At 49.3% G+C, this 22,602-nt stretch overlaps 1 protein-coding gene across 7 annotated transcripts in view; it reads left to right on the top strand.

Annotated features, from left to right (window-relative positions):
• The window catches only part of KIF16B (kinesin family member 16B), a 282,011-nt gene that overhangs the window by 178,611 nt on the left and 80,798 nt on the right, over window positions 1–22,602 (top strand). For 3 of the 7 annotated variants that reach the window (XM_043480093.1, XM_043480095.1, XM_043480096.1), the window contains exons 18-23: window positions 8,019–8,051; window positions 8,415–8,468; window positions 10,133–11,410; window positions 14,872–15,024; window positions 17,038–17,134; window positions 17,846–17,896. In XM_043480093.1, the coding sequence (XP_043336028.1) occupies window positions 8,019–8,051; window positions 8,415–8,468; window positions 10,133–11,410; window positions 14,872–15,024; window positions 17,038–17,134; window positions 17,846–17,896 (1,666 nt within the window). Of the gene's footprint in view, window positions 1–8,018; window positions 8,052–8,414; window positions 8,469–10,132; window positions 11,411–14,871; window positions 15,025–17,037; window positions 17,135–17,845; window positions 17,897–19,210; window positions 21,459–22,602 lie in introns of those variants that run through there. The other 4 variants (XM_043480090.1, XM_043480092.1, XM_043480091.1 and 1 more) reach the window with 3 other exon arrangements.

Here is a 22,602-nt window from a genome sequence, read left to right on the forward strand (position 1 = left end):
GACCTAGAAGAGGCGATGGCAGGGGCAGGCTGGGGTGGACAGGAACACCCCGGGAGGTCACAGGTGCTGTCAAGACCTCCCTCGGTCCGTGAGTTTCAAGCCCTGCCTGGTTGAGCACGTGAGCATCGTGTCCCTTAGCACTCAGAGTCCAAGGAGCACAGGTGTGCAAAGCAGACCAGAGCTCTTCACCTCAGGGGTGTCTTGCCAGGGCAGAGGACCTGTAGTGCGTTTCAGGTCTTTTTCACATGTTCAAACCCCCTCCTCCGCCCTCTCTTTCTCTGTACCCACAGGTATGCATAGCTTTTCTTTTCACAAATGAACCTTTTCCTTGGTTATACCATGTGGATCCCACCAAACCGTTTTATCAGAATCATCTACCATGTACAATTCCAGCCTAGAGATTGCTCCCGTAAATCATGGTGCATCTGTGTTCTAAGGCTGCATGATATGAAACTGTGTTTAGGGTGTTAGTTCATGATTTGGGGATCTGTCCAAGATATGGATGAAGAGGAAAGGGTTTCTCATGTGTGTGTGTGTTCAGCTGTGGTGTTGAAGGCCATTTACCAAGATGTTGTGATCATGGTGAGGGGCCTTACTGTATTTTCCTCCCCTGTATTTTCTGCGTTTGCTGCAGTTAATCATTTTCACCTTGAGGAGTTTGGAAGCACCGCAGGTTGTCGTTTCTCAGGGCACAGAGAGCTCTGCCCTGGCTGATGTCATCTGCTCCTCGCCCAAGTGTCTGTCACTCTCTGTAACTAGGGTCAGGCTCTGAGTCTCAAGACACTGACTTCAGAGCTGTACGCAGAGCTGAATACCTGCTCTGTGCCTTGCGGAAGGCCCTCAGGTTGCAGAATCGGCTCAGGTGGTCTCTGTCCTCCAGGAGGCCTGGTGGACAAGGCTCTGTCCGTCCTCTAGACCTGTACGGTCCTGGGGGGTCTGGGCCTTGGCCCCCTTTTGGGCCACAGCTGCCCTCACTCTGTCTCTGTTCCCTGCTTCCGTCGGCTTTCACCACGCTAGTCTTGTTGTGTGCTCCGGTCTTTGGCCTGGCTTCCCCCACGTGTGGCACCAACTACATCCTCCTGGTCACACCCTTCCCTTAGCTCTCCCCCACGCTCTCTCCTGACTTGTCTTTTTCACAGCGTTTACTACATAAAAGCCTCGCTGTTAGTTAGCTACCCCACTCCCCCCACTCCTCCCACTCCAGGGGCTTCCCTGGTAGCTCAGATGGTAAAGAATCTTCCTGCAATGCAGGAGGCCTGGGTTCGATCCCTGGGTAGGGAAGATTCCCCTGGAAAAGGGCATGGCAACCCACTCTGGTTTTCTTGCCTGGAGAATTCCATGGACAGAGAAGCCTGGAGGGCTATAGCCCATGGGAGTCGCACTGAGCCACTAACACTTTCACTTACCCTCCTCCCTCCCCCCAAGAATGGAAGGCTTACAACGGCAGGGACTTGGTTCCTTCTGCGGAGTCTCAGGGCCTAGGACACGGATGGCATGCTGATCAAGTGAGTTGATGATGCATGAACCACTGGCCCCTCTGCTTCGTGCTCAGAGCCTTGCTTGTTTCTTTCATCTCCCTCCTACTATTTTTCTTCCACCTGATTTTCCCTCTGCTCACATCATGGCCATCGTCCTTCTGTCCATTTGTGAAGGCCCAGCTCAGATAGGCGATGCAGCCGCCTCCTGTCCCTGCAGCTATAAATGTCCTCCCTACACCCTGACTCCTGTTAAAAATGAGACTCTCTCTTTAGGCTCCTCACGTTCCATGTGATCGATATGCATACGTATTTTATTTCCCTTATGGTTCACTCTTAAGACCTGAAGGCAACTTATCCGTTCTGTATGTCTAAGACGCTACCTTGCACATAGTAGGGGCTTGTTAAAGGCTTGTTGGGCGCGTGGCTGGCATGGCTGAATGAAGGCGGGAACAGGCCTCGTGGCACACTGTTCTGGTGTGTCCGACGGGGAGAGGTCCACCTCAGAACTCTGGACCACCTTTAACTCTGGGAGGCTGTTTCTTGGGTGAAGGTTACTGTGGTCTGGTTGAGTAGGTGAGATGGAATCCTCAAGTTGAGGTAGGGATAGAGGAGGAGTGGGAAGCGGTGGACTTTTCTCTTGGCTTCTATGAAGAGGAGGTCCCCTTGGGCGTCTCCTTGAGCCTCCCTGGGCCTCAGTCTCCTGGTCTGTACAGTCCAGGAGGACAGGAGCTGGATGCAGGGGTGTGTGCCAGGTTGATGACTTGGTCTCTTGAGTCCCATTTCATTCTAATTACCTTTGGTCTTAGGTTTGATCAGGTAGGTCTCCTGGGTTTAACACGTGGTTCTGGCTGTCTTTATTAGAGCAGGTTATGGCACTATTACAAGAAATAAGCTGCGAAGAAACTCACTTAAAATGCTTATGGCATCAAATTTTACTATTTTTTTTAAAGCAATCTTCGTTTCTTTGAGCACTTACCATTTGCAATACAGAAGGCTTAAGACTGACTTCTGGGAAATCTTTACCAGTACTTTGTAGACCAAGGATTTGAAAGTTCATTAGAAAACCACTCCCAGAGTACTGGGGATACTTTTATTATAAACTTCGACGTCTACCTTAAAGGGGTTTAATTTCACACCTTCCTAGATCAAATTGCATTGTGCAATTGATGTAAGCTCTTGGAATTACAGTTGTATGTAATCACTCTGCTATAGGATAACATGATTTGAAGGAGAAAAGGGGGAGCCTGGGAGTGATTGATGTGGCAGTTTCAATTGTCTCTACAAGTAGTTTTCTCATGCTAGTTTGCGTGCTAGTAGCTTTCTGATGTGTGTAGGAAGGACTGCAGGACCTCTCTAGGCAGAGTCTAGTCTGGAAGAATGGCCGGAAAGTCTTTCATGAGTTTCCCTTTGCCTCCCTTGGGGTAGCATCTGGTTTCTGCTCAGCCTTTAAAGAACATCTTGAATGACAAGGTTCTCAAGGTCAGGGAGACAATTGGATGAGACCTGCACAAACTGTCATACCCAAATCCAAACTTTATCTTTAGTCTTCAGATCCCCTAATCTCCGTGGGATTTGCTTTCTGTACGGTGATTTGAGACTGGCCGGAAGGGAGTTCCCGAGGGTGGAAGGGTGGTGAGAAGATTGGCCATGCTGGGCTAAACCGTTATAGGACCCATTGTGGTTGTGGTCAAAATCTAGTCCCTGGAAAGGATGCGGGAGAAGGGGACCTTCTACACTGGTTGTTTCCAGCCACCTTTCCATTTGTCCCTTACCAGACCCTGGACCGAGTCCAAACATCCCGGCAACAGAGCAGAGATTCTTTCAAAAACAGCACATACTTGATCAGAACCAGCTGCATAATTTGCAGAGCTCAGTGCATAGTGAAATGTAGTATTAAGAATTTCAGGATGATGATAGCAGAGCATCACATGAGGGCAGGGCCCTGGGCACCTTCACGGGCTGGCCACCCGTGAGGTCATGCCTGGATTTGATGATAACCTGAAAGTCACATAGGAAAAAGCCAGGCCTCCCCACGGACCGAGAACTTTCCCCTTACCTGTTCTCGTACCTCCTGGGGGGGCTGCCTCCCCTTCGGCTCACCTCCCTCGTGGGGTGGGAGCTCCCTCCTGGTCTGAGCTCAGCATCCACGTCCCGCCCACCTCCGCCTGCAGCTGCCACTCAGGTGCTGACTGCACTCCAGTGGCCACTTTCCTCCTTTCAGAAGGTGAAATGAGAGGTACCAAACTCATCACCACTGATTTTAAGGCATTAAAATTTTTCTTCTTTTTCCCTTTTTGATAATCACAGTCTCACTTTCAGTGTAATGGTGCGAATGGAGAAATCCCCAGCCCCTTGTGTTTTCATTGTCAGTAATAACAGGGATATAATTCGCAAGATGTGCAGTGATGTCTCCAAATGCTAGATGTCTTTTAACGCACAAAAGAGGTCATGTCTCATCAGATAGATTGTATGCTATGCCTTTTTGTTGGCCCTAACACGGTGTGTGTACTTCCAACTGTCATTTAAAAACACTAAAAACAGCTGCAAAAATTATATCCTTTTGTGATTTTCCTTTTAATTATAACATTTAGGAAATTAGCATTTGGGGCCAAGATAATTCTAGTAAAGCAAGATAGTGAATTATACTTACTTAAAATGAAGCTGTATTAAAGTACAATTGCAGTAGATACTCTGTCCTTGATATTAACACACATTCATATTTTACAGTCTGTTGAGGTTTTGCTCTTTGAAATAATTATCATTGATTATGGAAAAAGGTGCATTTTAAAGTATGATTAGTAAATATGTAATATTTAATAGAAGCTAAACAGTGCCAGCAACAGCTGATATCACATCATATTTAAAATATAGTTCCTGACTTTGTAATTATGACTCTCTCCATAGACTATTTAGAAGTTTAAGACTGAGCATCTTTGTCTGTTTAACTCTTAATTTCGAGGAAATGGAAATCCTTATTTATCAAGGGGATCTTCTCTCTCTCTGTCTTTGACTGCTCGTCTTCAGCCTTGAGGGCCCCTCCTTCTCCGCCGGGTTCTGCCGTGTCTGTGGTCTTCCAGACCACATGAGCGTGGCCGCCCCTGGGCTCCTTCTTGTCTCTGGGGATCACATATGGGAAGCAGATTTGCGCACCTGCTGTGCACAGGCGCTCTGCAGAAAGTGCACGTGTACTGTCTCACTCCACACCTGTGTCCTGGGCAACTTCATCCATCTCCACTCCATTCCCACCTGGATGCTGGTGAATCTCAGGTCTGTGTCTCCATCCTTGAGAAGGGTCCAAGTGCCAGATCTTTGTTTGTATTCCCCCTGACTGCCGGACAGCTCAGTTTGGTTGACCCTGGAATCATTAGATTCCATACTTGTAAAACTGGGCTTCCTTTCTTGAAGGCAGCATAGAGACAAACTGTGGTGGCCTCTGGAGTCAGTTGATTCTGCCGTTTACTGGAGACATGGCACTTCTCTCGTGTGGAAAGGGGGAGATGGCGCCTAGCTCCCGGGCCGCGGTGAGAGACACAGGTGAGGACTGACTCTTGTGGACGCTGAGCACCCGCCTCGCCTGCACCTCCGTGAGCACAGCCACGGCCGCCCCTGCTGCTGCTCCGCTGGCCCGCTGGGCTTCTCCTGGCCTCAGGCCACAGGCGAGAGGCAGACGTGTGCACCTACTGTGTGCAGGCTCTCTGCAGATGTTTCATGTGAACTGTCCTGTTTGATGGGATGGGTGTTCGTCTCCTTTGAGGGAACGCCTGTTATTTTCTTCTAAGTCTGTGAAAATTAAGCACCCAAGGTTAAAGAACTCGTGCCTAGCCTCCCGACCACTAGCCTCTGTATTCAGACCAACTGACCTTTGAGCGCAACCTCTTGGCTGTAATGCTCTGCCTCCCCACCCACCGTGAGACCCTGCGGGACACCGTCTTTGATTCTTTCTTTCCCATCACAACTCAGTGCAGCCCGTTACCAGGTTCTGTCACCTTGACGACTGCATATCAGAAGATATCAGCGCTTCTTTGTCCCTGTTACGTTGGTCCTGCCTCTGTCATCTCTTGTATCCATGATGACACTGGCCTCCGGATCTGTTTCTTGGCTTCTCCTCTCACCTGTTGTCTGTGGGTCCTCCAACAACCCTGTTCCGAGACACTTTTCTGCCACCGTGTTTAGGGTCAAGTTCAGAGTCCTCAATATAACTTCTAAGGCCCCGCACCCTGGAGCTTCTGCAGTCCCACTGAACTTTGGATCTTGCCACCCCCCGCGCGCCCCTCCCCCCTCCCCAGGAAGCCAAGACCTGGCTTTATAGAGCTTTTCCTAAGCTGCTTCTTCATCACGAGGAAGACTGTCATAGCCTAGGTGGAAGTTCCCTCGAGAGTCTTGCCTTGATTCTCATCCCGCCAAATTCTGAGATCGGCACCGGCTCCATGTGTCAGGTGTAACACTGTCCTTCCTCGCTCTGGCTCGTGACTCACTGGGTGCCCTTCCCGGTTTTATCCCATTGTCACTTACAGACCGGAAGCCCCGCGGGGGCAGGGGCCACAGCTCGCTTCTCAGACACTGTATCCCTGGCGCCTTGCGCAGCGCCTGGCACTGGGCTCAGTGAAATCATAGGTGCTGAGTGTCAGCCTGAAGACGCAGATACTAAAACTCACACGTTACGACCCTTGGAGACAGCAGTTACCAGCAGTTGTAGAGGTTAGCACAGATTTTAGTACCAAATTGGTTCAAGCCCTCCCTCTGCTACTTGCCTGCTCCAAGCCTCAGTTTCCTGGCTTATAAAATGAGGATGAGACCTGCAGAGGTTAGAGAACAAAGGGGGGGCATAGCATGCGCGGTGCCTCCCGGCACCTGCGAGTTGTGAACTGTCCTGTGATAGGGGTTTGTTGTTGTGTTGTTTTTTTTTTTTTTTTGGGCCACACTGCAGGGCATGTGGAATCTTAGTTCAACAACCAGGGATCAAACCCATGCCCCCTGCACTGTAAGGACAGGCTTGTAACCTCTGAAACTCCAGGAAAGTTCCTAAGTCCTGTGATAGGTTTTCATTCGAATCTCTCAGAGCAGCATTTGGCTTATGACCGTTCTTTTGTGACATTGTCAGAGGAGAGCCGTGTTGTCCGCTGATGGTCACATTGAGCCAGTGTTCACAGAAAATAAAAATTGAGAATAAAGGCAATTCAAGGAAAATCCCCAGGTTTTGAAAGTGTTTTCACCAGTGATTTTTTTTTTTTGACTACCTCTAAGAAGACTAAACTGTATCAAAGTCTCATACTAGGAGTCATTCCCAAGGATCTGTTTACCATTATATAGAGAGAATGATCATATATGAACTTTAATGAAGCCCTGCATCTACTTAGTGTAATGACATGTAGATAAGGCTTGGGAATTGGCAAATACTCTTCATATAGATTTATGATTGACTTCTCATGGAAGGCAGTATCTATAATCTACAGACCATTTTCATTTGAAAGAAAAATAAATATAACCCTAAATGATAAGTTTCAATGAAGGATTTAATATTTTTATTATGCATCATAAACTGGAAGCATTGCTCATAAAATGAATGAATTAGCATGTTTTGGAAGCAGGCTGTTGTGGGTTCAAGTCCTGGTTCCTCTGTGTCTTACCCTCCTGATCTTGGACAAGTTCTTTCCCATCTCTGAGCTCTGGGCTCCTGACATGTTAATGGGTTTATGCTGTGTGCTGCCTTCAGGATTTGCTGGAAGGCAGAGTAAGCAAATGTGTAAACCTCTCAGCACAGCACAGTTCTGCTCCCAACCCCCCACCCCCGCCCCCACTGCTGCCCCTGAGACGTGGTACTCTCAGTTTTAACCCAAATTCAGTTGGTGACAGATCTGTTTGAATTTTCATTAGCTCATCATAAAGGTAACTGTTGCCAACCTGGATTTGCATGTTATCCAAGGAAAACAGTTGACAATGAATTTTTCCATAGTGTAGCTTTTTGACTGTATCTGCCGTCCCCCACAACAGGAAAAGGTGTAAGTTTAACAATTGCAGTTCATGCTGTTTAAAAGGTATAGTGCAACCTTGAAGTAATTCAAGCTAGTATTTGAGAAGAAATCAACTTTTGTTATCCATATTTTAATGAATTTTAAATTGCCCAGTGACCTAGCTCCCTTTATTTTGCTACCAGTGTGGTCAATCTGTTCATCATCTCTGTAGCCCCCAGGAGCTGCTATATCATATAGTTACTGATTACAGGAGGATCTTGAGAAACCTACATACAGTAGAACCATCTATAAAGTAGTAAAAGTATAAATTTGACTTTTGTGGGCAGTTAGTTTTGGCACTCATTTATTACTAGCACTGTAATTATCCTGGGAAGTGTGCAAAACCTAACAGCCAACTCTGGAGTATTTGCTTGGGAAGGTTGGGAAATGTGATATGTATGAAAAGACGTTTCAATTTGTGCATGACAATTGGCTATTAAGTATCTTACTGCTTTTCTTGTGATGTTTCCCCAGTTAATTCTCTTCTTAATTGATGTCTGTGCTCTCTCTCTCTCTACCTCCCTGGCAGTTTTTTCCCTATAAAAGGACCCATTTGTCTAAGGTAGAGATTGTTCTTCTTTTTGTACTAATCCGTGACTAAACTGCATGGGGTCAGCATGCTTCTCATTTGGAAGTCGTCTTTAACTCTGCTTCTTCCATATAGTGGAAACGCTTCCACTATATGGACTTTCATACAGTGTTTTTTGTTTCCTTTTCTTCAAGTAAAGTATGTTCCTTCTCAGCCTGAATTCAAGCACCCCAAAATATGTCTAATTTCTAATCATAGTTATAGAGCAGAGAATACATTTTAAGCTTGCTAATCCACAGTGATTAAAAATCATGCTTGACAAACTGATGCTCTTTCGAGAGAAGAGTGAAAAAGCACTTCCAGAAAAGTAACTCGTTTTTCATCTGATTTTATTAGACTTGAATTTGAGCGGCAGCAGCGTGAAGAGCTTGAGAAATTAGAAAGTAAAAGGTAAGCCACGTGGTGTGGAGTCTTATTCACACCACACAGGGGTGGGTGCCTGTGTTGACGTCCTAGACTGACTTCCCCTGCGTCTGTCGTTCCCCTCTGGCTCAGTGTCCATCATTTACACATCTGATGACTGCAACTCATTTTTCTTTAGCTGGTCAATTTTACTTCATGTTTGAATTTTTAATTGTTTTTTAACTACTAATTTTTTTTTTCTTGGTTGTGCCACATGGTACATGGGATCTTACTTCCCGGACCAGGGAGTGAACCTGTGTCTCCTGCATTGGATGTGCAGGGCCTTTACCCACTGGACCACCAGGATAGTCTCAATGTTTGGATTTTTAAAATTAGTTCATCTTCAAATACTTGTGAGAGGGAATAGAGTCAGTAGGCAGATTTACTACACTCATTAAATGTAATACACCAAATAATAGATGTATTTAAACTTAACTAAAAAGTATATCTTCCTTAATAATATCCCCTGAGTTTTAAACAAGCCACAAGAATGGCAGTTCCCCTTCTTATGCCTTTTCACTTTTTAAACATCTTTCCTTACGTTGATTGGCCATTTGTATAACCTTCTCTACTCCACCTCTGCATGTTCTCACCTCCCTTTTCTTTTGGGGTATGTGTCTGTGCACGCACATGTGTGTGTGTGTGTGGTTATTTAATTGATTTGGAGAGGCTTTTTTAATATGTTCTGAATATAATACTTTGAAAAAGTATTATTTTTTTTCCCATTCTATATAACAAGCCAAGAAATGGACCAACGACAGATACTAGCATAGAAAGTAAGGCCACAGAAAATCTGTACCCTGGATATTTATTTCCTAGAAGGTGGAGTCTGGAGGTTACACATGAATTCGTTTAGCTCCCAGCATCATGTAAGATAGGGCTTGGGTGGGTCAGGAGAGAGACCTTGCACCCACACTCTGAAGCACCCTGGGCTCTTGCTCTAGAGGCCATCCCTCCCAACCTTGAAACACTGAGTCAGCACCCCGTGGGGACCCTTTGCTCTCTCAGACACTTGACACATAGCCCCTGGAATCATGCATTTAAGTATTCTAATGGAGATTGCCATTATTTTCAATGTTATGCATTAATAAACTAATATTTTGGGTCATTTGGTGATTGCCATTTGTTCTAAACTAGTGATTAAATGCTCAACAGTGTGTAGTTATTTGACCTGGAACAATGAAATGTTGATTATCTTGACTTTGATATTTGACCCCGATGAGTTGAGGACAGCATAAGCATTTTTATTTAATGTCATTTTGTCACTGAATTTCCACTGAGTTTTAGCCACTGGGCTGAATAAAATTATTCACATTTAAATTTAAATTGGGCACGGCTCTTTCTCTTTGAGCTCAGGGGTCTTTTAAAATTATATCATGCATAACACATTATGCTTATAGGCACTACAAAGAAATGATATCAGAGGCTACTGGAGGAGATTAGGCAAATGATATGTTGGACAGTTACAGAGTAAAAAAAATTAAACAGCAGGCCACTGGATATTAAAAGGAAAGTGCTGTTCTCTTTTTTAAAATTTTAGTGAAGGGTGTGCAGTGTAAGTCCATTTCCAGGATATATCAGTTCAGGGAGAAGTCAGAGCAGCATGTGAAGCTAGCCATCAAATAACACCCCGTCACCGCTTTGCGTTTCAGAAAACTCATAGAAGAGATGGAGGAGAAGCAGAAGTCCGACAAGGCGGCGCTGGAGCGGATGCAGCAGGAGGTGGAGACGCAGCGCCAGGAGACGGAGATGGCGCAGCGGCAGATCCGCAAGCAGGAGGAGAGCCTCAAACGGCGCAGCTCGCACCTGGAGAGCACGCTCAAGGACCTGCTGGCCGAGAAGGAGCGCTTCGAGGAGGCGAGGCAGCGGGAGCAGCAGGAGACGGAGCTGCAGAAGAAGAAACAGGAGGAGGAACGCTTCCTGCGTGTCCAGGAGGAGCTCCAGCGCCTGCAGGAACTCAACAGCCACGAGAAGGCCGAGAAGGTTCAGATATTTCAGGAGCTGGAGCGACTCAAGAGGGAAAAGGAGGAGCACTACACCAAGCTGGAGCGGGAGAAGCAGCGGCTGGAGGAGCAGGAGCAGGAGCAGGTGCTGCGCGTGGCGCAGCTGGAGGCGCAGCTCCACGCGAAGCAGCAGCTACTGCGGCCGCCGCAGCGCGCAGCCGAGGAGCGCCGGCACCTGGAGGGCATCCGCGCCGCCCTCCTGCGCGCCAGGGAGGCCGGGGCCGAGGCGGGTGGCGACGGCCCGGAGCTCGAGCAGGCGCAGCTGCGGTTCTTAGAGTTCAAGCGAAGGCAGCTGGCCACGCTGGCCAACCTGGAGAAGGAGCTGGTGCAGCAGAAGGACCTCCTGAAACGGGAGGTGGAGGAGGACCAGGAAATCCTCCACGAGCGCTTACCATCTGGCAGCCAGGAAGAATTGAGGGGGTCGGAAAAGGCGGAGGAGGGCGGCGCGGCTGTTCTGTGGGCAGCCGGAGCGGTGGAGCGGACCGGGCCGGCGGAGGGTAGGCTGCAGTGTAAGAAGCGTCAGCTCGAGGACCTCCTGCGGGAGCATTTGCCTAGGCTGTCGGAGGAGAAGCAGAGAGTCCGTGAGATCCTCGACCGAGGCCCTCTCGGCCTGGACAACACTCTGTACCTAGTGGAGAAAGAGATGGAAGAAAAGGAAGAACAGCTCGCGCAGTACCAGGCCAGTGCCAGCCAGCTGCAGCAGCTGCAGGCCACCTTCGAGTTCACGGCCAACGTGGCCCGGCAGGAGGAGAAGGTGAGGCGGAAGGAGAAGGAGATCCTGGAGTCCCGAGAGCAGCAGCAGCGCGAGGCGCTGGAGCGCGCGGTGGCCCGGCTGGAGAGGCGGCACTCGGCGCTGCAGAGGCGCTGCGCCCGGGCCGCCGGCGGCGAGCAGGCCGGGCAGGAAGCCCTGGAGAAGGACCGGGAGAGGTGAGCGCGGCCCAGGGAGCGCTGCCACACCTTCCGGGCCCCCGGGCATTAGGTTAATAGCTTGGTTTCTACCCCTGAATGCTGTATCTCTGACTGATACAGCAGTGAAGGCTAATTCTTTTCTTTTTCCTTAGAATCCTTGTTTTAGAATCACCATCCTAAATTTGAAAAAACACAAAAACCAAGTCCTGGTCTGTTACCTCAGTGACCTCTAATCGTGTATGTAATATTTTAATAACCATGGAATGCTGAAAAGGCTTCCAGCTCTATTTCCCCACCCCTCCCCCCATTCTTGTTTCTTGATCTCCACCCCCCACCCCTCCCTCCCTGTTTCCTGCCCACACCTCAGCATCTCTGTGAGGATGAGCAGCACTTACTCTGATGAGGGATGCTCCTGAGTTCACAGGTGGTATAGACACCCATTTCCACGCCTGGCAGTGAGCTGAGAAGCAGTCCTCCCCCCACCCTGGGGGTTTTCGGTGTTTGATGGGAGCCCTCAGGATTCAGAATTAAAAAGTAAAGCTCTCCAGATGTTCTGAACACAAGTCTCTCCAGGCTCATTTGGTGATGATTTACTGATACTACTTCCGAGGTTGTGGACTAGGAGCCAGTGCTGTGTTCACAGTAAAGGAAGAGTGTTTCTCTTCCTCCACCTCCCTCCTGTCCCCATGCTTCCCGGAGGTAGGGCCTCAAAACAAATACACACACTGGAGGTGCTTTTTCTGCTAACCCTGTGGGTGTGATGCCAAGACTCTCAGCGAGGCTGGCAGCCACCTGGTTTGCAGATGTCTCCAGATGTGGTGTTCTGCAAGGGGGCTTCGTCCCCTGTCCAGCCCCTTCCTGCCCTGCTTAGCATGGACGGGCTCTTCTGTCTTGGGGCTGCAGTGTTTGTCCTTACCCTTAGGAGGACACGGAGCTTTTCTTTAGTAATTCCAGACCCTTTGGTCTACTGGGATCTTAACTGAAGCCCCGGTACAGGGGGCTGGAAGGCTCCCTGCCTCCCGGGAAGTCCTCCCCCTGCCTCCCACACCTTTCTCAGGGCTGCGGCAGAAGCCACCTGCTGGCTTGTCGAGCCCAGCTTGACGTGGGCAGGGGCTTGGGATCCATGTTGGTGACAAGGCAAGACCTACCGTGAGGTGCTGCTGGAGCTCCCGGCCATCACCAGGGTCAGGACAGCCTCCATTCAAACCATCTGCTTAAATGATTCTCTTAACCTAGCTCCCTGGTGATTCCCTCAGGCAAAACAGTGACAGATGAAACAATCAAAACCCACAGTGCTCTGACTTCAGAGAAATAGGTCTGAGGTTTAAGAAAATGATTGTTACATAAATGAAATTGCTGGACAAACCTCCAGCCCCAGGAAATGCAAAGCAGAGGGGGGCGTGCTCTCAGTTTGTCTCCTGCGCTTCACGGTGAGAATGCAGTGGGGCTCGGAGCCTGCCGTCCCTGGCTTCTGTCAGCCGGCCTCGCTCCCTGGCCATTTAGTATTAATACTCGATTATGGCAGATACACTTGAGTGATTTCCCAATGTCAGCATTTCTCTGGAAGCTGTGCAAAGGAGGCTTTTAGCTTCGTGTGTTTTGATGGGAGTAGATTTTGCAAAGCGCTGATTGAGGCCGGCAGATTCTCCGTGCTTTGCTGTGGTTGTGACAGTCCTGTAGCATTCTGGGGGTCTTGGTTTTGTGTCTTATTATTTCTCTGGGCTCTCCCAACTGAGCCAGGGCCTGCTGTGCACCCTGACCTGACCACTTGTGAATTTTCCAAAGTGCAAAATACTAGATTCACATGGAGCCAGATTGGACCAACACTGCACTGCGTTTGTCTTCCTCTGCCAGCTTGCTTTATGAGCTAAGTTTAATCCGTTTTCTTCTTCTTTCCTCCTCGATGGTTATATAACCACAGGGGACAAGTGTCAGGCACTTGGAAAGTGGCAGGGTTGCCCCTCAACACCAGCTCGTGGCTCCTTTGTCCTCTTGTCTGCTGACCGCAGAGTTGCTGCCAGGCAGGCCAGTTTTTCACGTGTGCCGCGACCCTTTCCTTGGGACTCACTGCTGTCCCTTGCCACCCGTATAAATCCCGCTCAGCCTTCAGAGCCCCACCGGAGCCTCTTTGCTCTGGTGGAGTCCTTCCCACTGCCCAGCCCTGAAGGATGACTTTGAACAACTTCATGGGCATCATCTTAATCATAAACTTTGGCCACCACCTACTTGAATCGGCTCTGTTTCCTTACCATCTCTGAGATTCTGTGTGGACCTCGTTCCCTGGATCTCTGCCCCCAGCTGGGCGCTGACATCCCTCCCCTGTGCCCACTCGCTTTTCCTTTGAGAATGCTCTGTGCTCTGCAGGCTGGCACTTGGTAATCAGTAGGCAGATGAACGGCTGAGGTAAGCTGGGCATTGCCTCCTGTGAAACCCAGGAGCGCCTACTGTGGTGATCCCATAATCATGTGTCCAAGAACCAAGAACTTGGCTTTCATGATGAGAGCAGAGCAGTCAGGTTGCTGCTGGTGATGTGAGAGCTGGCAGTGTCATAGCGTGTCGGCGTCTAAAGCCAGAATCTCTGAATTTTGGACCCAAAGGAATTTGGAGAGACTAGTTACTCTCATGTGATACACGAAGACGCTGAGATCCAGGCCTCATAGCAGTGAGTGGGCTGCAGCCCCTAGAGGGGTCTAGTGTTCCTCAGGACACACTGACGGGCCAGCTTGGCTCTTTGGCCTGATGGCCCTGAATTCAGTCACGCCTGCGCCAGTGGGAGACCAGCCTCCTACACACTTGACCTTGTATTAGCTGTATCGTCTGCCTTTGAAAGTAAATGTTTGGTTCCGCAGCTTATGGTTTCTATTAATTTCTGTAGATACTCAGCCTGTTTTCCTAGGTCTCTCTCACCTATTTTCCCTTTTCCATACCCTCCGCCTTAGCCAGAGCAGATTCCTGGTTTTTGTGGCTTGGTCCCTTTGTTTCTGCACCTGGAATACCATTCACTGTCATCTCCAAATGCCAGATTCCCACTGGCCTGTGTGGACTCAATTTAGAACTGCCTTGACCTTGAAGGTTCTCCTAGATTGGCGGTTTTGAAAGATTCTTTAAAACAAAAATCTCTTTTGTCAAATAGACATTCTTGTTGGGATATGATATATAGTCCACAACCAACTGTTTTGTTGAAGCCAGGGTCAGGGCTCAGAATCCTGCACTTGTACCTCTGAGGATTTACTGGGCACAGTAGGAATACCTTTGCCCATTATGTAGAACTCTTAACTCCTGGATGTCTGTGGCATTTGTCCTGAAACTCTCTTGTGGCTTGTTACCACCTTATACAATATCGTATAGGGCTGCAGTACCTTTTCTACCAAAAGGTAAAGCTCCTTGGGCAGTTTTTGTCTGGATCTCCTGTGGTTTCTAGGGAAGAAGCTCAGGAGACACTGTTAATGAGTGAATTCACATAACTTCCATCTTTGTAGGTTAGAGCATGAAATCCAGCAGTTGAAGCTGAAGATCTGTGAGGTCGATGGTGTTCAAAAAGGGCATCGTGGGACCTTAGAGGGAAAGCCTGCTGCTTCCAGCTTCCCATCCAGTGCAGAAAAATCTCACCCGGTCCCTCTGATGGATGCGAGGTACTTGACAGCACACTGATGCCAGGCCTGTTTGTGACGTGATTTGATGACTCAGGGTGCCCTGTATTGGCCAGGTGCATATGAAGGACTCTATACAAGATGATGAGCAGTACTTGTCTCCAAGACATATTTGTCTTGATCAGCTGCTGCCTGGCCCCTGTTGGGGTGAGATGTCCTTTAAAAGGGCTCAACACCGGATACTCGGCCAGTCACATCTGAAGAATGCTGATGCAAGTAGTTTGCGTAAGAAGGTAGAATTGTTAAAAGGTTCAGGGAGGGACTTCCCTGGTGGGCCAGTGGTTAAGAATCTGCCTTGCAATGCAGGGGGCGTCTGTTCACTCCCTGATCAGGGCACTAAGATCTCACATGCCGCAGCTGGGGAATCTGTGTGCCACAGTGCAAGATCCTGAGCGATGCCACAGGCCACAACTAAGACCCAGTGCAACCAAATAAATAAATATTTAAAGGAAAAAAAAGGTTCAGGAGAACCCGAAAGGAGTGATGCCAGGCCAGGTCGAGAGGAGCAAAGTAGAGTTAATTGGATTGTACCAAGAAGGCCCTTGTGCTGACCAATAGTTTACAGAAGTCATTGGTTACAAATAGATACCGCAGAGACCACACCATTTATTCAGAATGACCATGAAGAGCACGCATGCATATCTGATGTTACCATAGGAAAGTGATTTTCGATTTGGGTGGCATCATGAGTTGATCTGTGGCTTGGAGCCTTCAGCTAAATCGACCTATTCATTTATTGCCTGTAAGAAAATTGACTGTTTCCCTCACCCCGTCTATGCCATGGGGACATTTCAAACTGCACTGTCCTGAGCCCTGGGTACTAGAAGATAGCTATTCAGATATCAAAATGTACTCAGAATGGCACAAACCTCTGAAGTCCTTTAAACCTAGGTTGTCGTCCTCTGTGGCACTTAAAATTTAAGTAAAGGTTCAGGGAGAGAATTTGTTTGTAGGAGGCTCATATTCAGTTGCATATGATTTTCTTTACTGAAATACTGAAATGTAAATACTGTATTCCACTACCCTTGCACCATTCTTTTGGGCTGTTTTACGTATATATTAATCTCTTTACCCAGCATATCTGAAAGTTGTTTAGCCATGGTCAGTAGTACAGAAGTGTTTTTAGAATTATGTGTAGACTTAGATCAAACCAGATTTTTAATTTTTTAGTGTGCCAAGATGTAAACATGCAAAACAGCCCATTTAAAACCATCTGTGTAATTCAGCATCTGTAGACCCTGAGTCAGGAGCCTAGAACTAAGAAAGCCTTGCCTTTGAGTGGCCTGAGTCACTGGAAAGATTTTGACGGAACCAAAATCCTCTGTTCTCCCTGGTTCTTCTGGGTGGGTGGCTGCCCCTAATACAGTTTCCCCTGTGTGTTGTGTGGAGTGCCACATACTTGACTGACAGCTGCCTCAGAAGCCAGCTGTTTCTGGCTTCCACCGTCTTGGCCCTTCGCCGGGCCTTTTGGCAGGTAGAGACCTGTAAAGCGTCGTGTCTCACGGCCAGATGCAGCGACGAGAGAGAGGAGGAATGAGGTGAGACAGCGTGCCGTCTGTGGAGACCGCATCCGCCTCTTTGTCTTGCCTTTTAATCCTCTGAAATGATTGTGTTTTGTGACAATAATTATCACCAGTGTCTGTGAGGAAACCGAGGCTCGGTGAGGGAAGTGCTGGGTCTCAGAGTCAGTTCTGAGTCCGTGGAGGGTCTCTGACTCTTCCTTGTCCCACAGCAGGCGTTCTGCCTGGGACATCAGAGGGAATTTGGACAGGATAACTGAGTCTCCCTTCTGTTCCCAGGATTCGGTAATTTATCCAGGCCTCTCTTGTTGGAGGTAAAGCCAAGGTAGTGAATACGCGATATCACATCTCTTAGAAAGAAGGCAAAGGTTGGAGGCTCTGAGTTAGCTATGTTTTGCATTTAGAATGAGAAGGCTTCTGGTTGCCAAGGGTGTGGTTAGATGGGATCATGGACTCCCGTCCCCTTGGCTTTCAGGATCAGTGCGTACATTGAGGAGGAGGTCCAGAGACGCCTGCAGGACCTGCAGCGTGTGGTTGGTGATGGCAGCAGTGAACCTGCAGACACCGTGAAGGTGAGCGAAGGAGCTGGTGGTCCGGGCGGTCGTTTTCAAGATGCCTTTTCATTAAGCAGCTGGGGGTGGTGATCTTTCATTTACAGTTTTTCAGTGAGAAAATTGAGATATAAAATGTTCTCAAATAATTAAATATTACTTGGGTGGAGCTTGTTTACAAATAATCTTATTTCAGAAGTAACTTTATTTGAACATTTTGAACTTCTGGGGGAAATTTTTAAGTGAATATGAAGTTTCCTAAAATGTTTTGTTTACCTTAATTTACAAAAATTCTACACGTAACACCTTTCTGTTCTCTCCAAAAATATAATCAATTTCGTAAGTATTTAATTCACTTGATAAATTATCCCAAGTAGAAATAACAGTTTTGCCTTTGAGAGGATACATACTTGTGACTAGTTGATTTTTATCAAAATGAAGTTATTTCCTTCCTGTCCTACAAATTAAGAAGTATCCTAAGGAAATCTTGCATTTAATGTTATGTTGCGAATTTTAAGGTTAGGAATAAATGGTTCATTTCCATTTATAGGCAGATAGATCCACACAGTCACGTTTACCTTGGAAATAAAAACTCTCAAGAAAGGTCATTGTTGAATGACAAGTATGTTTCTTTACAATTTTGTTCTCATAAATATTCTAATCAAATCAGTTTTTTTTCCTCTATGTGAACATGCTGTAATTTAATATAGAGGGCTTTTATTTTCATTTCAGGATAATGAGAAACTCCACAATGGCACCATTCAACGTAAGCTAAAATATGAGGTAGGTAATGACTTTTCAGATTGATAGGGTCGCCTTAAATTACGGCATGCTTGTGTGATTAAATTTTCTTAATGTTTAGTTGCATAATTAGAATTTTGAAGGCCCAGTGAGATTAATGGCTAATAGGCAAGGCAAGCTATTATATGACTTAAAAATTAAACGGAATCCTGCCGGTTGCAAAGTGCTCTGACTTTATTTGAATGTGTGTAGCTGTGGTAGAGACCCTCTGCCCAGTTTTTCATTTGTAACAGTATCCTTTCTCTTGGTCTGCATTTAAGAGGCTGAATTATATAATCAGAATCAGATAGGGGGTTTGGAAATGAACCCAAGTACTTCCCAATGTGTTAGGAACCCTGCCTGTTTATGGACCGTGCTGGCAATGGCACAGAGGAAACACTCTTGGTTGGGTAGCTTATTTCTCCAGTGGTTTGTCAAACCAGGGTTTATTTGGGCATATGATTTGTAAGGCTTTTCTTATATTTTCCTCCACTGAGGGACTTGTCCTTCCCATACACTCCTAAATTAAAAAGCAAAAAAAAAAGCAAAACTAGGAGGTGGTAGAAATCTTACGTCACTGAACAGAGTGAGCAACAGAGGGGTGGATGTCCTACAGGAGACGGACCATCTCACCCTCCATCCTACCCATCCGGGAATAACACTGGCCCCCTCTGAACGTCCGACTCCTCAGGAGATGACCTTGTGAAGAAGAGGATGTTGCCTCTCACTTCTTTGTATCCACATGTCTAGCCTGTAGCAGGCTGGCCATGAGCCTTTTGTGGTGCTGGTTTGCAGATACTGTAATGGTGCTCTAACCAGGGCAGATGTACACGAAGGATTCCCGTGAAACAGACCAAGAGGCCAGAGAAACACATGAGGTTGGAATGCTTGCCAGTTTCTCATTCATGTTAAGTATGCCCCCCGGTTACTCTTACGTTTTGGACATTTACTCAAGGACTTATTTTCACAACTAAATTTGCCCCCTGGAAAATTGAATCAAGGCCTTAGGATTCTGTCTTTTTTTTTTTAAGAGTAGAATATTAGACCAAGAAATGGATACTGTGGCTCAATCCCATCTAACATATTCCTATCAAAATACTTGGCAATTTATAAGATGTGAAATACAGAAATTGATGCTCTGTGTGTGAATCAGCTCCTCTATTCTAAAATCATGAGTCAAATCAACACAAATGGCTTTGGTTATCAATTGAACCTCTGCATTAATCCACACGATAAAGCCAATGACCTCAGGAATCTTCATTCATGCAAAAAGAATCGCAAAAGATGCCACAGCCCCCTTTCACCTGTTTTTGACAGAAGAGCTGTCCTGCCCCATTGCTGCCCAGAGACGTCACTGATGCCCCCGGCCGAGAGGAGAGGGGGGAGGTGAACCAGACCCGCCACAGGAGCCTGCCCATGACCTGGAGCATCCCTGGTCCCTCTGCCTGCTGCTCAGCGCCAGGCTGGGGAGCAAACCAGTGGGGGTCTCGGCCCTCGGAGCACGAGCCGTCACATAGCAGCAGTTGTAACAGAGGCGACTCTCAACCAGAAAGCCTCGATCTCACTGAAACCTCTCCTCTTAGTGAAAGCAGCATCCGCGGTGCGGGACATTTTCATGGTGAGTCAGAAAACCTCAGCGAGCCGACGAGTCCTCAAGGTGGACCCAGCCCGGGGCTCACGTCCAGCTGGACTTGGCTGCAGCATACATCCCAGGAAGTGTCCGTGGATGGCAGGGGCGAGCAGACCTGGCGGAGCCAGCTCCTCTGCTTCGTTCTCTCTCATAGGGTCCCCCGGGCCAGTGTCCCCCCAGTGGCACTGGCCTCGAAGCTCCGCTGGGAGGAGGCAGCAGCCCGAGCGGTGAGCTCTCCGGAGTCCCTGATGACTGTCGAGCCAGAGGGAAGCCGTGGGTTGGGGTTCGTTTACCAGTGGGTCTCAGACATTTACAAAGACACCAGCAGCCACCTGCTGCGGGCAGGTGCAGAGGCCGTCGGCCAAGCCCGGCTCGTGGGCAGCCTGTGCGACCCCACCCGGCTGGCCTCGCAGGCAGCGACCTACCTCACGAGGCTGCCGATTCTGAAGCTCTCACCCCTGCACAGGCTCCTGGAGATGGGTGGGGCAGCAGCAGAAGCGCTTTTTCTCCCCAGGGAAGCTCAGGCTGGCAGCAGGGACAGGGCAGGGGCCGTGGGGCGGGCGGGGAGCCTGGCGCCCTACCGAGCCCTGGGCCGGCCTGCTGGCCCCGCAGCCACCGAGCTCTCGGGCTCCTCACTGGGCTCTGTCTCCTGCCTGGACATGGACGGTGCCAGAAGGGGCTCTGTGTTTAAGCAGACCCTTGTGCGATTCCCAGACCAAATGCTGAAACTTCAAGAATGCCCCTTCACAGACTTCCTTGAGCTGGTGGCCGGTTCCCTACCAGAGCTCTGGGGCAGCACGGATGTACCCCGAGCCATGTACTGGCTGGCCGTGGCCAACTGCGCGGAGCCGGCGCCCCAGCCTGCGTGCTTGCTCCTGTCCAGCTCTGCTCTGTACGCCCTGGTTCTGGACACCCCGGGCTCCTTGGGCGTGTTTCACGCCCTGCCCCTCTCTGGGCTCCGGGATATTGAAGTTGGCTTCGGTGGGCAGAGCATTCGGCTCCTGGGCTCTGCGGAGAGTCTGCTGCTCACAGTGTTTCCTTACAACAAGAACCTCTGCCAGCAGATATGCCAGGACCTCCTGTGCGTCCTTGCGTCTGCGTCCGAAGCCGCCGCCTGCGCCGAGCATCCCTTGTTCCGGGAAGATCTGGTCCAGCTCTCCCTTGACTGGAAGGCAGAAATCCCTGACATAGTTTTGGCAAACGGAGTCCGGTTATCATCCAGATTCCAGAATACCCTGGTGGACCTGATTTACTTCCTTCACTGCAACCTGGATGCCGGCGCCCCGTCTCTGGCAGAGGCTCAACTCTTGCTCTACACGACGGTCAGAGTCGAGGGTGACTCCGGCCAAGGCCCCTGCCAGTCACTCGTCCTTCTGAACACCCACGTGGCCCTGGTGAGGGAAGACCGCGTGTTCCATCCTCGCAGCCCTGCTGTGAGCTCTCCGCCCCCAGGAACGCGGTTTGATGTGGTCAGGTGCCGAGCCTTAAGTGAATTCAGGTGCCTCGTCATTCCAGAGACAAAGATATCATCCACCCTCGAACTCGTCTTCCTCCAAAAACTCAGACGCCAGTCAGGTTCATTAAGCGGTGCTTCCCGGCGCCCTCAGGAAGCCCGAAAGGTTCAGCCGTGCACCAGCACCTTGGATCTGCAGGGCAGCCGGGATGTGGTCCCTGAGGTCTGGAAACTGACCTTCAACTCTCGGGACGAGGCTTTGTGGCTGACCTCACACTTGACGAGGCTCTAGGCAGGAGCTTCGTAGCAGTACTCTGTGGGGTTTCTTAGGCTGTTCATAGAATAAACACGATGAAAACCGTCCAGGGCTGTGAATAGCTCAGTGTGGCTAATTGATTTGAAACTGGAAAAATGCAGACCTCTCTAAATAGGAAATGTAAAAAATTTTAATATCTCCTCTGAAATAAACAATAGCTGAGCACTGATAAAATACCTTTGTCACCACCACGCCTCACTTTCCCGAACGTCAGCCTTGTGAATTGGGTCCGCCTCGTTGTTTGTGAGGTGCTGGAAGCACGTAGGGGTGTGTTGACTTGTGGTCACGTACTTTAGCGTCTGTTGGTTTCTGCCGGATGCTGGCAGGCAGACGTGCGCTGCCGGAGCAGGTGTCTGGTCTGGCAGCCACCTTCCCAGCGTCCTCCCCTGGCCGAGGTTAGTGAAGGCCTCCGTCAGCCTTCCCCGGGGGCCCCGAGGGTTTGCAACACCTGCCCCCTCCCATAACACGTGGGATGGGGGCAGTGCCATGCCCTGCCTGGGCTTCTGCAGGGCATCGCCTTTGTCGTCCTCCGCTCAGACTTCCGGCCCCTTCCTTTCCATCCTGTGGTTCAGTTCCTCCCTCGTCAGCTGTTTGGACTGTTCTTCCCCCTGGGCCGTGTGCCCCCGCGTTCCAGTCCTTTCTCTGAGGCTTTTCTCTCCTAGAAAGGCTCTTCAGCTCTGGGTAAGTGTCTGGGCTGCTGCGGCTGTCTCAGATGGCGGCCTCCCTGAAGGCATCCGGCGCTTGCCTGCCACCCCCCTCCTTCTTCTTGGCCTGCACATCCCTCTCAACCTCCCACCACAGGGCCCTGCTGGCCCTGCTTCTCGGGGGAGCTCAGGCCATGTCAGCCTGGGTCGGCTCCTCTCCCCTCCGGGTACCATCCAGCTGTCCTCGTCCTCCGTAAGCGGCTTAGAGCCGGCTCTTCAGAGCCTCTCCTCTGGTGGACCCCTTCCTGTCCACCCATCTCTGGTCATCATTCCTATGAGGAGGCGGCCTGCACGTTTTGTGTTTATGTTTGCCAGCATCTGACCCCAGGTTGCCCTGCCTCTCTTCTCCTGTTTCTCGAGTTCGAGTGTTCTCCTAGCTTCCAGAATCTCGGGAGGAAGGAGGCCCCCTCCCCATCACCCTTTCTCCTCTCCTGAGCTTCAGCTGGGGTCCCGGCAGCTGCTCTTCAGCGCATCCACAGTGACTTGGCCTTTGTTTTGGCCTGGGCTGCAAGGGCCACTTTCTATTCCGGTCAGATCTTTGCATCACGTACAGTAGAAGTGATGTTCTTCATTTCTGTTCCTCATTGTTGAGTGGGCCAGTGCCAA

This window comes from Cervus canadensis, chromosome 10, assembly GCF_019320065.1.
Source record: "Cervus canadensis isolate Bull #8, Minnesota chromosome 10, ASM1932006v1, whole genome shotgun sequence".
Lineage (NCBI taxonomy): Eukaryota > Metazoa > Chordata > Mammalia > Artiodactyla > Cervidae > Cervus > Cervus canadensis.